This window comes from Pangasianodon hypophthalmus, chromosome 24 (assembly GCF_027358585.1).
Source record: "Pangasianodon hypophthalmus isolate fPanHyp1 chromosome 24, fPanHyp1.pri, whole genome shotgun sequence".
NCBI lineage: Eukaryota > Metazoa > Chordata > Actinopteri > Siluriformes > Pangasiidae > Pangasianodon > Pangasianodon hypophthalmus.
In genome coordinates, this window is record NC_069733.1 from 18,431,187 (window position 1) to 18,450,257 (window position 19,071).

Consider the following 19,071-nt stretch of genomic DNA (forward strand, 5'->3'; position numbering starts at 1 on the left):
ACAAATTTTTTGAAGCCATTACTTCAAGATAACACATTATTACATCTAACCCATCATCGTGAATTGCTATTATAACTTACTAATTCGTTAATGCGACTTAATTTATTATCATGACTTACTAATTCCTTATCGAGAACTCAGTAATTCGTTATTACGACTTAGTAGCTCATTATGACTTAGTAACCCATTATTACGACTTACTAATCCACTATCACAACTTACTAACTCGTTATTGTCACTTAGTAACATTATTACGACGTCATAACTCGTTATAGCTTAGTAACACATTATGACGCGGCAACTCGTTATTATCACTTAGTAACTTGCAATTCTGACTTACTAACTCATAACTTCAAGACAACTTATTATTACTAACTTGTAATTACAACTTAATTTAGTATTACAACGTATTAAGTCATTACTACGATGTATTAAGTCATTATTAACTCGTAATTACGACAGCTGTAGAATTTTTATTTTCAGAGACGATTCGTTTGATTTGTGGTCAAAACTAGAAAAAATAAAAAAATCCAATTTGTAGCAGAAAGGCATCTAATTTGTTGTCAGATTGGTGGTTTTGACGATGTTCTGTCACTAGCCATGTCAGATGTATAGATGCACCACCAGTAAAACCATGGCAACCATTACCAAGCTAAAACTATGAGCACAGCCACTAGCAACCAGCTACTTGAGCACAACTTGCAGCAGACACTCAACATGTAAAAAGGAACATTTTTAAAAAATGGCCATCAGATCTGCGTCACATTTTGAGCAGATTCAAAAATATTACAAATTCTGAGAGGCACGTGTCAGTTTGACCAGCTAAAGATCTGGATTTCATTTGTTTTTCAGTGTGTGATGCTTCCTGAAATCAGATATTTAGAAAAAAAATAATAATGAAACAGAGGAGGGGAGAGGGGAGCAAGGGCCTGGATCGTTATTACCGTAACACCTTTCTTAATTTTGCGTTATTGAACATCGTCCTTATGCAAACCGAAACATAATCCATGGAGGAAATCTCTATGTTAGCTAACTTTCCCAAAGTCCCAAAGGGGTTAATTTTTATATCTATATATAACTCCAAATGTGAATCCAACAAAACACAGACACTAATAAACAGATGAAGCCGAGCTGGCCGAGCATCTGGTCTGGAGAGAGAGAGATCGCTTTCCTGAGAACGTTGGACTGAAAGCTGTGAGAAAGTATAGAGAACAGCATGTGTGTGTTCTGTGTTGGAATAAAAACTCTGGAAAAAAATTTCTAGCTAGCAAACAGCAGCCAAGTTCAGTTCTGTGTGGGTGTGTCTGGAACCACAGGAGACATCAGAGCTTGATCAGAACATTGAGGACGGATTTCCTGAAACCACTCCTAATGTTTCAATGACAAGGCAAACTCTTAAACCCACAAGAAGCTCTAATTAAAACTGCAAGAGCCAAACAGCACCAGCTTTGAACATCTGACTACTTTCGTTTTGACTGAGAGCTGACTCAGACGGTTTGGCATTTGGCTCCGGAGCGGATCTGAAACACTACAGTCATGCCTTTGTTCTCAGGAAGAAAATAACATGTAATGATTAATCCTTCACTAAACTGCAGTTTTGTACAGCTACAGCTTACTCAAGCTATAATGTCATCTGCAAATCTGGATAACAGAAAGACCTGAGGTCAGAAAGGGAGATTTATGACAATATAAATAGAAAAAAACAATAGACTAGAAGAAGTTTATGACAATATAATGTGAAAAGTAGAATATATTGTAGTGTATAGTGTATGTAGAATATACTGAGTGCAACAAAACAAAACAATGAAATAGAATAAGAGGTTTATGACAATATCACGTGAAGATAGAAGAGAATAGAATAGAGGTCTGTGTCAATGTAATGTAGAAGGTAAAAGAATTATACTGAATTAATAGAAGATAGAATAACATAATAAAACAGACTAGATTTAGAGCAAAATAATGTGACAAGACAAAATGAAAAAGAGAAGAATAGAATAGAAGAGAAGAGAGATTTATAACAATATAAATTGAAAAAACAATGAAAAAGAGAATAAAAGAGAATAGAAATAAAATAGAAGAGAATAGAAGAGGTTTATGACAATAAAAACTGAAGAGAGAAAAAACAGAATAGAGATTTATTCTAACAGAATATATTGAATAGAATACAAACCCGACTCCAAAAAAGTTGGGACACTGTACAAATTGGGAATAAAAACAGAATGCAATGATGTGGAAGTTTCAAATTTCAATATTTTATTCAGAATACAACATAGATGACATATCAAATGTTTAAAATGAGAAAATGTATCATTTTAAGGGAAAAATAAGTTGATTTTAAATTTCATGGCATCAACACATCTCAGAAAAGTTGGGACAAGGCCATGTTTACCACTGTGTGGAATCCCCTCTTCTTTTTATAACAGTCTGCAAACGTCTGGGGACTGAGGAGACAAGTTGCTCCAGTTTAGGAATAGGAATGTTGTCCCGTTCTTGTCTAATACAGGCTTCTAGTTGCTCAACTGTCTTAGGTCTTCTTTGTCGCATCTTCCTCTTTACGATGCGGCAAATGTTTTCTATGGGTGAAAGATCTGGACTGCAGGCTGGCCATTTCAGCACCCGGATCCTTCTTCTACGCAGCCATGATGTTGGAATTGATGCAGTATGTGGTCTGGCATCGTCATGTCGGAAAATGCAAGGTCTTCCCTGAAAGAGACGACGTCTGGATGGGAGCATATGTTGTTCGAGAACTTGGATATACCTTTCGGCATTGATGGTGCCTTTCCAGATGTGTAAGCTGCCCATGCCACACGCACTCATGCAACCCCACACCATCAGAGATGCAGGCTTCTGAACTGAGCGCTGATAACAACTTGGGTTGTCCTCGTCCTCTTTAGTCCGGATGACATGGCGTCCCAGTTTTCCAAGAAGAACTTCAAATTTTGATTCGTCTGACCACGGAACAGTTTTCCACTTTGCCACAGTCCATTTTAAATGAGCCTTGGCCCAGAGAAAACGCCTGCGCTTCTGGATCAGGTTTAGATATGGCTTCTTTTTTTGACCTATAGAGTTTTAGCCGGCGACGGCGAATGGCACGGTGGATTGCGTTCACCGACAATGTTTTCTGGAAGTATTCCTGAGCCCATGTTGTGATTTCCATTACAGTAGCATTCCTGTATGTGATGCAGTGCCGTCTAAGGGCCCGAAGATCACGGGCATCCACTATGGTTTTCCGGCCTTGACCCTTACGCACAGAGATTGTTCCAGATTCTCTGAATCTTTGGATGATATTACGCACTGTAGATGATGATAACTTCAAACTCCTTGCAGTTTTTCTCTGAGAAACTCCTTTCTGATATTTTGCTCCACTATTTTTCGCCGCAGCATTGGGGGAATTGGTGATCCTCTGCCCATCTTGACTTCTGAGAGACACTGCCACTCTGAGAGGCTCTTTTTATACCCAATCATGTTGCCAATTGACCTAATAAGTTGCAAATTGGTCCTCCAGCTGTTCCTTATATGTACATTTAACTTTTCCAGCCTCTTATTGCTACCTGTCCCAACTTTTTTGGAATGTGTAGCTCTCATGAAATCCAAAATGAGCCAATATTTGGCATGACATTTCAAAATGTCTCACTTTCAACATTTGATATGTTATCTATATTCTATTGTGAATAAAATATAAGTTTATGAGATTTCTAAATTATTGCATTCCTTTTTTATTCACAATTTGTACAGTGTCCCAACTTTTCTGGAATCGGGTTTGTAGAATAGAATAGAGATTTATGACAATATAAAGAGAAAAGACAGTAGAATAGAAAATGTTTATGACAATATAATGTGAAAAGTAAGTGTAGAATATAATGAGAGCAACAAAATAAAATAATGGAATAGAATAAGAGGTTTATGACAATATCATGTGAAGATAGAAGTGAATAGAATAGAGGTCAGTATATAGAATAAAATAGAACAGATTCATAGCAAAATAATGTAAAAAGACAGAACAGAATAAAGATTTATGACAATATAACAATAAAGAACAGAAGAGAATAGAATAATGGTTTATGACAATATAATGTGAAAAGACAGAATGAAAAAGAAGAATAGATATAAGAGAATAGAAATAAAATAGAATAGAAGAGAATAGAAGTTTGACATCAAGTGAAGAGAGAAAAGAACAGAATAGAGATTTATTATAACAGAATGTATTGAATAGAATAAAATAGAGATTTATGACAATATAAAGAGAAAAAAAAACAATAGAATAGAAAATATTTATGACAATATAATGTGAAAAGACAGAACGGAAAAGAGAAGAATAAAATAGAATAGAATAGAATAGAAGGATTATAACAATATAATGTGAAAAGTAAGTGTAGAATATAATGAGTGCAATGAAAAATAATGAGTGCAATAAAATAAAATAATGGAATAGAATGAGAGCTTTATGAATATCATATGAAGATGTAATGACCTTAAAAGAATTATACTGAATTTGTAGAAAAGAATAGAATATAAAATAGAACAGAGATTTATAGCATAATGTGAAAAGACAATAGAATAAAGATTTATGTCAATATAACATGAAGAGAGAATAGAAGAGGTTCATGAAAATATAATGTGAAAAGAAAGAAAAGAATAGAAGTTTATGATGAAGTGAAAAGCCAGAAGAGAAGAGAAGAGAGGTTTATGACAATATAATGTGAAAAGAACAGTGTCGAATAGAATGAGTGCAACAAAACAGAACAAAATAAAATAATAGAATAAGAGATTTATGACAATATCATATGAACATAGAACAGAGGTCCGTGTCAATGTAATGAGAAAATACAGAATACAATAAAATTGAATAGAACCTAATAGAATATAGTTTTTGACAATGTACGTTAATATAAGATGTGAAAAGAATAGAGCAGAATAGAACGAGTAAAACAGAATAGAATAATATAGAATAAAATAATCGAATAGAGATTTATGAGAATATAATGTTAAAAGTGTAGAATAGAGTAGAATAGTTTTCTAAACGCACCTGAATGATGAGACCGGGAGCCATGTGGGTCAGATCCTCCTGCAGGGTGAGCTTCAGATTCTCATCAATCTGATCTGTAACACACACACACACACACACACACACACACACACACACACACACACACACTATATAGTATAACAATAAATCTGTAATTATATAACAATAAAATAAATATCACATAATTACATAAACTAGATATAGTCCTAAGTCTAAAATGTACATTTTATAATGAAAATCTATGAGGTTGGAGACGGATGAGGTGGATGAGGTGGATGTCGTGGTGGTGTGTGTCATACCGAACAGGCCGATGTAAACCTCCTGAAGTGTGTGTACGCTGCAGAACTGGTTCAGCTCATGGTGCACTTTGTTGAAGATCAGAGCTTTGTCGTAGTCCACCGTGTAGTTCCTCACAATACCATACACTGTGCAGGGAGAAGAGAGGAACGGTGACGCACTGAGAGCCTACACACACGTACACAACCTCTCTCTCTCTCTCTCTCTCTCTCTCTCACACACACACACACATCCCTTTTGACATGTTTAATATCTGATTATAACATGCCTTTATTTATAAACACAGAAAAAGAAAGTCACAGAGCTCAGAACAGTCACTTTCCTTCTCAGCATAGTCTAGCGTCAGACAGGGGGGCGTGGCCTAAAGCGTGAATGCTGTATGTTATATATTTTATTTAAAAAAAAAACAAAAAAAAAAAAAAAAACACTGAGACTCATTTATCAGTCTTTTAGAAAGGTTGTGTATAAATATTATTGTAGTCTGAACCAGAGGAAAAAAAAATTCCCAGGATTAGCAAAAGATGAATCACCAGGGAACCAACCGCAGCCAAAACCACAGATCCGGTCCCAAGAAAGGGAAAGAAATGGGGACGTTGCATCCGACGGCATCCGACGTTAAAAACTATGCCAAATCAAGCAATGATCCGTTGTGGGAACCCCTAACGACAACAGCCGAAAGAACAACCACCACCACCAACAGAGCAATCACAATTAAACATAATTAGGTCCATTAATGGACCAATCTGAATTTTTCTTTATACTTACATGCGATTTAATGTTTTTTTAACGATAACCAAGATTACCTCATAGATTAGCAAAACACACTCACAGCACACAGGGCTTGAATCTCGGCGCGGGGATTGCGGGAGTTGCGCATAATTTAAACCATTCGCACAAGTTTAACTTTTATAATGCGAGAAATTCCCACACAAATGTATTTGCTTCATCTCAAATCAAATGATGAAATACATCAACAGACGCTAAAAAAGAAATCACCTCTTCAAACAGTCCGTCTTTATTTTGGAATTGAATTCCACAAACAGCGTCGCATCGGCGCGCTCTCCTTACTCACACAAGGCCGCGTGACGCGCTCGAATATCCCGAGTCATAATGAGCTGCTTGTGAAGATAGTATCAGCTTCCAGATGATATTATTTTAATCCCGAACTTCAAAGATTAAATGCTGTTTTGCTCTTTATAGCGCGTGAGGGGACAGAGCGCGCCTGCCGACTCAAAACAGCCGCAACGAAGCGCGAGTAAATTATAGTAAATCATCCTCTCTCACGTAACGAGCCACGTTTCAACCGCGAGGAGACGCCAACAGCTTGGTATGCAATATATTTTTCCTTAACTATTTAATTTATGTCAAAATAAACATCATTCATTCACTAAAATGGTTGTTAATCTTATTTTTATTTCTTAAAATAAAAAAAATCGGACACTCTGACTAGATTATTTCACAACGCTTAAATATTAGAAAAAACTAATTAGGCTATATCTTAGAAAGCTGAGACATTGCTTCTTCATTCAGAAGGCATAAAAATGAAAGCAACTCAAAATAATGAAACATTAAGTGACATCGAGAGACCTTAATATATATTAATATATAGTTTAAACCGAGTTCTTAATGTCAGTTTGAAGGAGAGCATGGTGTATTTTGTATAGTATTTAAAAAAAAAAACAAAAACAAAAACAAAGAAATTGATCTGAAACTGGAATATGTGAAATTCACTGATTCTGAAAGGCATTAATATATAGTTTGAATCCAGTTCTTAACGTCAGTTTGGAGGAGGAGAGCATGAATTATTATTTTAGCCCGATGTGTCAAAATTTATTCTCCCCCCCTATAATCTTTAAATCCCCCCATGTGACGCATGTAAGGGGGGAAATTCCCCCCCAGTTTAAAAAAACGAAATTCAGGCCCTGGCACAGCTGATTTACATTTAGCCACACCCACAAAACTCCAAAAAAGGTGCTGAAAACGACAAAATGGCGACTGAACAGCGAAAGACCGCCTCCTGAACATGGCATGTGCGCCTTTACTTTTGCACTAATTGAATAGTCTTAATTTCTTTTAAAATCACTTTCTTTTATGTCATTAATATAAAACTAAAATGTTTATTAATCGAGGTTCACATTAGCGAATCTCCTTTTTACGAAAAATTTACGCACACTCAGGACTGAAACATTATTTTCCCAACTCACTACAGTTTCACGAATACCGCACCGCATGTGTAAATGCTCCTGTAAACATCTTACGAATAAATTGGTTTGTATAAAGACTGATAAATGAAGCTAAATATCAGTAGATATTACAGGTAATGTTTTAATTATAAGCTCCGTTAGCCTCGCGCCTTCAGTACAATACTAAAAGATGGACTCCTTTTGGGGTAAAGGTTACATCGTGGATATTTTCATCAGCTGTTATAGAAATGAAACGCAGGATAATTTACCAGCTGAGGGTATGAGGTAGTTCACCACTTCTATCCGATCGAAATGGATCATCACTCCACCACTGCCAAAAAGACAAAACAAAAATAATTAACGAGCAATTAACATCAATTGTTTGTGCTTTCACCTCACTTTTGTTCGCTCTTCATTACGGCAATAATCACAGATACGTTATTTCATCCATCAGCAGGAAACGTGACTGTTTACTGCTTTACTTCACAGATGTTTTCTTACCTTGTGCCACAAGGAACGTTTTTCACTTCATCTGTCTGAAGTGTGGTCTGTGAAATCAAAGCAAGACAAATACAGTCATTTACCTCTTTGAACTGACATTACCTGCACGGCTACGTGATTTTTACTCTCAAAGATACCACACAGGACGTTTCTTCTGAGACGTAATCAGTGTTTATCAACAGTTGATCCAGGAAGTACATTTTATTTCCAGTTTAGAGTTGCTGAGATAGGGCAGTGAAGCTTGGCAGTGAAGAGCAGATTAACTGTCATATCCGTCATATCTTTCCTGTTAATTTATAATGTCTTGAGATTCTGTTGACGTGGAAAATGTCACCAACGTCTTTTTTCTTCCAGTGTAAATAACACCAGCATTATAAAACTGTTAATTAGACAAATATGTCTTGCCTACAGTACAGTACTTTTATAGTATTAGATTAATGTAGCTTTATTAACTCTCTTTTTTTTTTCATTTCACATACAAAGGGCCCGAGAGAACAGGAAAGAAGACACTTTAGTTTATGTGGTTGGTGTAAAAGCGGCGTGACGTAAGCACATGGCTAATTCTGATTGGTCCTTTGGTAGTCCTGACTATGTTTAATTCTGATTGGTCCTTTGGTAGTCCTGACTACATTTAATTCTGATTGGTCCTTTGGTAGTCCTGACTACGTTTAATTCTGATTGGTCCTTTGGTAGTCCTGTCTACGTTTAATTCTGATTGGTCCTTTGGTAGTCCTGTCTACGTTTAATTCTGACTGGTCCTTTGGTAGTCCTGACTACGTTTAATTCTGATTGGTCCTTTGCTAGTCCTGACTACGTTTAATTCTGATTGGTCCTTTGGTAGTCCTGACTACATTTAATTCTGATTGGTCCTACGTTTAATTCTGATTGGTCCTTTGGTAGTCCTGACTACGTTTAATTCCGATTGGTCCTTTGGTAGTCCTGACTACGTTTAATTCTGATTGGTCCTTTGGTAGTCCTGACTACGTTTAATTCTGATTGGTCCTTTGGTAGTCCTGACTACGTTTAATTCTGATTGGTCCTTTGGTAGTCCTGACTACGTTTAATTCTGACTGGTCCTTTGGTAGTCCTGACTACGTTTAATTCTGATTGGTCCTTTGGTAGTCCTGACTACGTTTAATTCTGACTGGTCCTTTGGTAGTCCTGACTACGTTTAATTCTGATTGGTCCTACGTTTAATTCTGATTGGTCCTACGTTTAATTCTGATTGGTCCTACGTTTAATTCTGATTGGTCCTTTGGTAGTCCTGTCTACGTTTAATTCTGATTGGTCCTTTGGTAGTCCTGACTACGTTTAATTCTGACTGGTCCTTTGGTAGTCCTGACTACGTTTAATTCTGACTGGTCCTTTGGTAGTCCTGACTACGTTTAATTCCGATTGGTCCTTTGGTAGTCCTGACTACGTTTAATTCTGACTGGTCCTTTGGTAGTCCTGACTACGTTTAATTCTGATTGGTCCTACGTTTAATTCCGATTGGTCCTTTGCTAGTCCTGACTACGTTTAATTCCGATTGGTCCTTTGGTAGTCCTGACTACATTTAATTCTGATTGGTCCTTTGGTAGTCCTGTCTACGTTTAATTCTGATTGGTCCTTTGGTAGTCCGACTACGTTTAATTCTGATTGGTCCTTTGGTAGTCCTGACTACGTTTAATTCTGATTGGTCCTTTGGTAGTCCTGTCTACGTTTAATTCTGATTGGTCCTTTGGTAGTCCTGACTACATTTAATTCTGATTGGTCCTTTGGTAGTCCTGACTACGTTTAATTCTGACTGGTCCTTTGGTAGTCCTGACTACGTTTAATTCTGATTGGTCCTTTGGTAGTCCTGACTACATTTAATTCTGATTGGTCCTACGTTTAATTCTGATTGGTCCTTTGGTAGTCCTGACTACGTTTAATTCTGATTGGTCCTTTGGTAGTCCTGACTACGTTTAATTCTGATTGGTCCTTTGGTAGTCCTGACTACGTTTAATTCTGACTGGTCCTTTGGTAGTCCTGACTACGTTTAATTCTGATTGGTCCTACGTTTAATTCTGATTGGTCCTACGTTTAATTCTGATTGGTCCTACGTTTAATTCTGATTGGTCCTTTGGTAGTCCTGTCTACGTTTAATTCTGATTGGTCCTTTGGTAGTCCTGACTACGTTTAATTCTGACTGGTCCTTTGGTAGTCCTGACTACGTTTAATTCTGACTGGTCCTTTGGTAGTCCTGACTACGTTTAATTCCGATTGGTCCTTTGGTAGTCCTGACTACGTTTAATTCTGACTGGTCCTTTGGTAGTCCTGACTACGTTTAATTCTGATTGGTCCTACGTTTAATTCCGATTGGTCCTTTGCTAGTCCTGACTACGTTTAATTCCGATTGGTCCTTTGGTAGTCCTGACTACATTTAATTCTGATTGGTCCTTTGGTAGTCCTGTCTACGTTTAATTCTGATTGGTCCTTTGGTAGTCCTGACTACGTTTAATTCTGATTGGTCCTTTGGTAGTCCTGACTACGTTTAATTCTGACTGGTCCTTTGGTAGTCCTGTCTACGTTTAATTCTGATTGGTCCTTTGGTAGTCCTGACTACATTTAATTCTGATTGGTCCTTTGGTAGTCCTGACTACGTTTAATTCCGATTGGTCCTTTGGTAGTCCTGACTACGTTTAATTCTGATTGGTCCTTTGGTAGTCCTGACTACGTTTAATTCTGATTGGTCCTTTGGTAGTCCTGACTACGTTTAATTCTGATTGGTCCTACGTTTAATTCTGATTGGTCCTTTGGTAGTCCTGACTACGTTTAATTCCGATTGGTCCTTTGGTAGTCCTGACTACATTTAATTCTGATTGGTCCTTTGGTAGTCCTGACTACGTTTAATTCCGATTGGTCCTTTGGTAGTCCTGACTACGTTTAATTCTGATTGGTCCTTTGGTAGTCCTGACTACGTTTAATTCCGATTGGTCCTTTGGTAGTCCTGACTACGTTTAATTCTGATTGGTCCTTTGGTAGTCCTGACTACGTTTAATTCCGATTGGTCCTTTGGTAGTCCTGACTACATTTAATTCTGATTGGTCCTTTGGTAGTCCTGACTACGTTTAATTCTGATTGGTCCTTTGGTAGTCCTGACTACGTTTAATTCTGATTGGTCCTTTGGTAGTCCTGACTACGTTTAATTCTGATTGGTCCTTTGGTAGTCCTGACTACGTTTAATTCTGATTGGTCCTACGTTTAATTCTGATTGGTCCTTTGCTAGTCCTGACTACGTTTAATTCTGATTTGTCCTTTGCTAGTCCTGACTACGTTTAATTCTGATTTGTCCTTTGGTAGTCCTGACTACGTTTAATTCTGATTTGTCCTTTGGTAGTCCTGACTACGTAAGCACATGGCTAATTCTGATTGGTCCTTTGGTAGTCCCGACTACATTTAATTCTGATTGGTCCTTTGGTAAACCTGACTACGTTTAATTCTGACTGGTCCTACGTTTAATTCTGATTGGTCCTTTGGTAGTCCTGTCTACGTTTAATTCTGATTGGTCCTTTGGTAGTCCTGACTACATTTAATTCTGATTGGTCCTACGTTTAATTCTGATTGGTCCTACGTTTAATTCTGATTGGTCCTACGTTTAATTCTGATTGGTCCTTTAGTAGACCTGACTACATTTAATTCTGATTGGTTCTTTAGTAGACCTGACTACATTTAATTCTGATTGGTCCTTTGGATTAATGTAGCTTTGCTAATTCTCATTTCTTTCATTTGACGTACAAAGGGGCCGAGAGAACAGGAAAGAAGTCACTTTAGTTTATGTGGTTGGTGTAAAAGAGGAGTGACGTAAGCACATGGCTAATTCTGATTGGTCCATTGATAGACCTGACTATTATTAATTATTATTAATTATGATTGTCTTTTTTTTGTATTACTGATGTCTCCTCTACGAAGATTTTGTCCCTCTCACCTCGAATGAGGTGACATCGGCCAAAAGAAAATGGCGGAAAACGCAAACTAAAAAATAAATCGAATCTTTTGCAGTCAGTAGTAAATTCTCCAGAGAAGAAGAGAGAAAAATAAACTAATTAATAACATGTGTTGTGTTGCTGTGTGTATGTGTTTTATACTGCTTTTAATCCAAGACTCTGCTGCACATGTAAGAGATACCTGACAGCAGGAATCCAGTGTGAAAGTGTGTAAAGGTGTGTGTGTGTGTGTGTGTGTCTCACCTGTACGGACTTGTAGGTGGTGATGAAGGGCAGCATGAGGTGAAAACCCGGGCCGCTGGTGGCCGTCAGCAGAGCTCCACCTCTGAGAACCAAAACACGACACAACCTCACTTAGCACTTTAAGACTCCGCAGCTGCTGGCAATCACGTGGAGGAAGATGTTTTGTTTTTTTTTTCTTAACCGCCAACACGTTTTACAAGTGATACTACGGAACGCATCTGCTTATAAAAAGCGCTGCCGGCGGCTGTTTTTTTTTTTTTTCTCATCACAGTAGAGCTTCCAAAGCTGAAAAACATTTATCTTGACATCAAGCCCAACCAATCAGGGCGTAAGTTGTAGGGGAAGAGCGAGAAAAACAAACAGAAGAGGATCGGTGGGAAAAAAGTAATAAAAAAAAATGAGTGAGTGAATTGCGAAATATTAAACTTCATAATGTTTCATTGCCAATATTCCACTGAGAATAATCAATATAATCGACTGAGAGAAAGCCAGGCTAGTTAGTTAGTCCATATTAGCTAGGATGGGTAAGAGGGTTGCTATGGTTACAGCGTGAATGTCTTTTTTTTTTTTCTTCTTTTTAATATCAGTACAAGAAGCTCTCCAGCCAGCGACGCTTTCGGTGACAAAGCAGCCGGAGCGCACGACTGAGGATTGTATTTAGGTGTAAAACCTCATTGTACATCTTATTTGCTTAAAAAATTTACTTTCAAAGCCGAGATAAAATTCATCATGAGTAGAATTACTAACCTGAGACGCAAAGAAATAAAAATTAAAACTGATATTTTTAGTGATTTATTGTTATTATTATTATGTTTTTATTACAAGTAAGATAACACTAAAAAATTAAATATTTACATTGCTACTAAGCAGTTTTAATTTTAAAAATGTTTACATTTAAACAAATAAACAAACAAACAAACAGACAGACAGCATTCCATGTGGACAGAAACTGTAAGGGAATTTTTCAAAAATTTGACATGAAAATGCATTTTGAAAAACCTTTTTTTTTTCCCCATAAACAGCATTTTTACAGCACAGAATCTGAGCAGGTTTCTAACTAATATACAGTTCTGTGCAAAAGTCTTAAGCACATGCAAAGAAATGCTGTAGAGCAAAGACGCCTTCAAAAATAATGAAATTAAATGTTTCTACATTTTAAAAAATCCTATAAAGAGCAGTAAACAGTAATAAATGAAACAAAGTCAATATTTGGTGTGACGATCCTTCACTTTAAATAAATAAATCAGAAGCAGCCACAGTTCTTCTGGAGACTTTGACTGTCGACTCGCTTCTTATTTCTGCAGCGAAACCCAGCAGCCTTCATTATGTTTTTATCTGAAAAGTGTCTCTTATGGAATCTGCTGCTTTCTTTACTGACATACAAACATTTTTCTGTAATATTTCATTTTGTGCTGGAAAACTAATGTTTGGAATCTAAAATATTTTGTACTGAATCAATAATGTAGAAGTCAGAAAATAAACATCTATAACAAAGTTTGTACTAAAAAGAAAAAGAAAAAAAGGGTGCCAAAGACTTTTGCACAGCACTGTATAAGACATTAACTGAATTTGTATTTCCTTCGAGGAGCTGAAAGACTTGGGAATGAAAACGTAAGAAAGGAAGGAAGGAAGGAAGCGGGTGTGTGTGTCGTAGTCTGTTGCGCTTTAACTTTAATGTTTGGAAAGCGCTTACGTGCCATCTGCTGGACAGAATCACTGCTGCACCGAGTCAATTAACTTCTTTATTTATTTATTTATTGTTGTTGTTGTCATTCTATGTTTTGGATATTTTTTAAAGCAGACAGCTTCACCGTGACGTATACATGATATACAAGCCGCTGGTGTTGCTTATATTCAGTAATAAAAATTACAATCTGGTGAATCTGCTGACGTTTATAACGTGAAAGACGAGACGAACGCCAGCGTGTATGAGCGCTCGAGCGCTGCAGGTGGCGATAAAGAGGGTTTTAAACTGCAGTAAGATCAGGAAAGCTAAAGGTAAAGCAAAAGATCCGAAAATAATAATAATAATAATAATAATAGTGAAGGAAAAACCAACAACTGACCCAAAAGTCAGTAAAAGCAGAGAAAATGAATGTGTTAACTTTAGATCAGAGTGAAGATGGAAGCTACGATGCTATATTATGATATATTCTCTAATCTAACTCCATCAGATGATGCTGCGCCTCTGAGCTTTGGCGTATATTTAATAATTGGAGTTAATTATATGATTGTTTTATGCCCCAGGTGTAGTCGAGTGTCACCTGTAGTAAACAGCCGTGTGTCCTTCTTCGATCTTGTGAACGGAGGAAAAGAGCGCGGCGCCTCCGATGGCCAGGATCACCGACACCACGGCTCCCGCCGTCATCCTGACCTGCTGAGGACAACGACACGGAACATACCAGAACAATCCTACAGTCCCTTATGCAGAGTATGTAGAGTGTAAAATACAATGGCTGCACCCTATCTAGTGCACTACATACCCAACATGGATTATACACCCTATCTAGTGCACTATATATCAAGTATAGAGCCGGATACAGAGTATACACACTATCTAGTGCACTATATGTCCAATATAGAGTCAGATACAGAGTATACACACTATCTAGTGCACTATATGTCCAATATAGAGTCAGATACAGAGTATACACCCTATCTAGTGCACTATATGTCCAATATAGAGCCAGATACAGAGTATACACCCTATCTAGTGCACTATATGTCAAATATAGAGTCAGATACAGAGTATACACCCTATCTAGTGCACTATATGTCCAATATAGAGCCAGATACAGAGTATACACTCTATCTAGTGCACTATATGTCCAATATAGAGTCAGATACAGAGTATACACACTATCTAGTGCACTATATGTCCAATATAGAGTCAGATATAGAGTAATCACCCTATCTAGTGCACTATATATCAAGTATAGAGCCAGATACAGAGTATACACCCTATCTAGTGCACTATATATCCAATATAGAGTCAGATACAGAGTATACACCCTATCTAGTGCACTATATGTCCAATATAGAGTCAGATATAGAGTATACACCCTATCTAGTGCACTATATATCAAGTATAGAGCCAGATACAGAGTATACACCCTATCTAGTGCACTATATGTCCAATATAGAGCCAGATACAGAGTATACACCCTATCTAGTGCACTATATGTCCAATATAGAGTCAGATATAGAGTATACACCCTATCTAGTGCACTATATGTCCAATATAGAGTCAGATACAGAGTATACACCCTATCTAGTGCACTATATGTCCAATATAGAGTCAGATACAGAGTATACACCCTATCTAGTGCACTATATGTCCAATATAGAGTCAGATACAGAGTATACACCCTATCTAGTGCACTATATGTCCAATATAGAGCCAGATACAGAGTATACACCCTATCTAGTGCACTATATGTCCAATATAGAGTCAGATACAGAGTATACACCCTATCTAGTGCACTATATGTCCAATATAGAGCCAGATATAGAGTATACACCCTATCTAGTGCACTATATGTCCAATATAGAGTCAGATACAGAGTATACACCCTATCTAGTGCACTATATGTCCAATATAGAGTCAGATATAGAGTATACACCCTATCTAGTGCACTATATGTCCAATATAGAGCCAGATATAGAGTATACACACTATCTAGTGCACTATATGTCCAATATAGAGTCAGATACAGAGTATACACACTATCTAGTGCACTATATGTCCAATATAGAGTCAGATATAGAGTATACACCCTATCTAGTGCACTATATGTCAAATATGAAGCCAGATACAGAGTATACACCCTATCTAGTGCACTATATGTCCAATATGAAGCCAGATACAGAGTATACACCCTATCTAGTGCACTATATGTCCAATATAGAGTCAGATATAGAGTATACACCCTATCTAGTGCACTATATGTCCAATATAGAGCCAGATACAGAGTATACACCCTATCTAGTGCACTATATGTCCAATATAGAGTCAGATATAGAGTATACACCCTATCTAGTGCACTATATGTCCAATATAGAGCCAGATACAGAGTATACACCCTATCTAGTGCACTATATGTCCAATATAGAGTCAGATACAGAGTATACACCCTATCTAGTGCACTATATGTCCAATATAGAGTCAGATACAGAGTATACACCCTATCTAGTGCACTATATGTCCAATATAGAGTCAGATACAGAGTATACACCCTATCTAGTGCACTATATGTCCAATATAGAGCCAGATACAGAGTATACACACTATCTAGTGCACTATATGTCCAATATAGAGTCAGATACAGAGTATACACCCTATCTAGTGCACTATATGTCCAATATAGAGCCAGATATAGAGTATACACCCTATCTAGTGCACTATATGTCCAATATAGAGTCAGATACAGAGTATACACCCTATCTAGTGCACTATATGTCCAATATAGAGTCAGATATAGAGTATACACCCTATCTAGTGCACTATATGTCCAATATAGAGCCAGATATAGAGTATACACACTATCTAGTGCACTATATGTCCAATATAGAGTCAGATACAGAGTATACACACTATCTAGTGCACTATATGTCCAATATGAAGCCAGATACAGAGTATACACCCTATCTAGTGCACTATATGTCCAATATAGAGTCAGATATAGAGTATACACCCTATCTAGTGCACTATATATCCAATATGAAGCCAGATACAGAGTATACACTCTATCTAGTGCACTATATGTCAAATATAGAGTCAGATACAGAGTATACACACTATCTAGTGCACTATATGTCCAATATAGAGCCGGATACAGAGTATACACACTATCTAGTGCACTATATGTCCAATATGAAGCCGGATACAGAGTATACACCCTATCTAGTGCACTATATGTCCAATATAGAGCCAGATATAGAGTATACACACTATCTAGTGCACTATATGTCCAATATAGAGCCAGATATAGAGTATACACACTATCTAGTGCACTATATGTCCAATATAGAGTCAGATACAGAGTATACACCCTATCTAGTGCACTATATATCAAGTATAGAGCCAGATACAGAGTATACACCCTATCTAGTGCACTATATATCCAATATAGAGTCAGATACAGAGTATACACCCTATCTAGTGCACTATATGTCCAATATAGAGTCAGATATAGAGTATACACCCTATCTAGTGCACTATATATCAAGTATAGAGCCAGATACAGAGTATACACCCTATCTAGTGCACTATATGTCCAATATAGAGTCAGATACAGAGTATACACCCTATCTAGTGCACTATATGTCCAATATAGAGTCAGATATAGAGTATACACCCTATCTAGTGCACTATATGTCCAATATAGAGCCAGATACAGAGTATACACCCTATCTAGTGCACTATATACCAAGTATAGAGCCAGATACAGAGTATACACCCTATCTAGTGCACTATATGTCCAATATAGAGCCAGATACAGAGTATACACCCTATCTAGTGCACTATATGTCCAATATAGAGCCAGATACAGAGTATACACCCTATCTAGTGCACTATATACCAAGTATAGAGCCAGATACAGAGTATACACTCTATCTAGTGCACTATATACCAAGTATAGAGCCAGATACAGAGTATACACACTATCTAGTGCACTATATGTCCAATATAGAGCCAGATACAGAGTATACACCCTATCTAGTGCACTATATACAAAGTATGGAGTCAGATACAGAGTATACACCCTATCTAGTGCACTATATGTCCAATATAGAGCCAGATACAGAGTATACACTCTATCTAGTGCACTATATGTCCAATATAGAGTCAGATATAGAGTATACACCCTATCTAGTGCACTATATGTCCAATATGAAGCCAGATACAGAGTATACACACTATCTAGTGCACTATATGTCCAATATAGAGTTGTTTTAAATCCAAACCAAAAATCTAATCATCATTTTGATGTAAAAGTTTGGAAAGCAAGCTGAGCGCCTCATCATTAGCAGGAGCACTAGCACTAGAGGAACTTACCTTCATAACTAGCTTAGCTAGCTTAACTAGCCAGCCTTTTAACCGTTAGCAGGTTGCTAGCTAGCTCATTGAGTCTCACGACTTAAACTATTTCTTTGGCAAACATTTCGTGTTCGGTCCATTTAACCTTCCACACAAATTCAACACAATTCCTGCCGCTAATCCGCGGTTCATCTGAAGCTAACAGGAGCAGAACGCTGTATTACCTGTCCAAGTTATTTCAGATAATCCTGCTGAGACACCTGAGCGGCTCAAACTCTCTCTGGCGTCACGACGCACGATTACGTCCTTCGTCACCGGAAGTTCCCGCTGCTTCCTGGTTTCTTCGTCGTTTTGTCGACAGATGACGCCAAAGCCAAAGCTAGCATTAGCATAACTGTTCTTCAGTTCAGTTTCACTCAGCTTGCAGATAGTTTTTAAAGCTATTGTGTCATATTTAAAAACATATATGTAGCTAAAAGTGGCTTAATAATATTTGTATATAATTTACTATATAAATTTATATGTATATCATTTACTAAAGTTAGAGTAATAAATAAAATAAAAACAATACCAGAAGGCCTGTGGTGTTGTTTTAGCACTGGAGCCATCACATAATTAAAGTTATATACTATAGTATAATGAACCATAATCAAGGATTCATATCTAATCCAGGATGTGAAAAATGTTGTTATTTTAAGCCCAAATTACAATCATTACACTTAAAGGTGCAATAGTCAATATTTTTAATTAGTTTTAAATAGTTACTAGTACAAATAACATGGAAAATGATGTCCAAATGATAATAAACAATTG

At 37.1% G+C, this 19,071-nt stretch overlaps 1 protein-coding gene across 4 annotated transcripts in view; it reads right to left on the reverse strand.

The window, feature by feature from the left end:
- Positions 1–18,614, reverse strand: part of erlin2 (ER lipid raft associated 2) — a 29,559-nt gene extending 10,945 nt beyond the window's left edge. Inside the window, exons 1-7 of one of the 4 annotated variants that reach the window (XM_026931521.3) lie at positions 18,483–18,614; positions 14,483–14,592; positions 12,219–12,300; positions 8,008–8,054; positions 7,776–7,837; positions 5,326–5,451; positions 5,027–5,100 (exon numbers count right to left, since the gene is read on the reverse strand). In XM_026931521.3, coding sequence (XP_026787322.1) covers positions 5,027–5,100; positions 5,326–5,451; positions 7,776–7,837; positions 8,008–8,054; positions 12,219–12,300; positions 14,483–14,586 — 495 coding nt within the window. In that variant the 5' untranslated portion in view covers positions 14,587–14,592; positions 18,483–18,614. The other 3 variants (XM_026931522.3, XM_026931520.3, XM_034299218.2) reach the window with 3 other exon arrangements.
- Between the last annotated feature and the right edge of the window lie 457 nt (positions 18,615–19,071).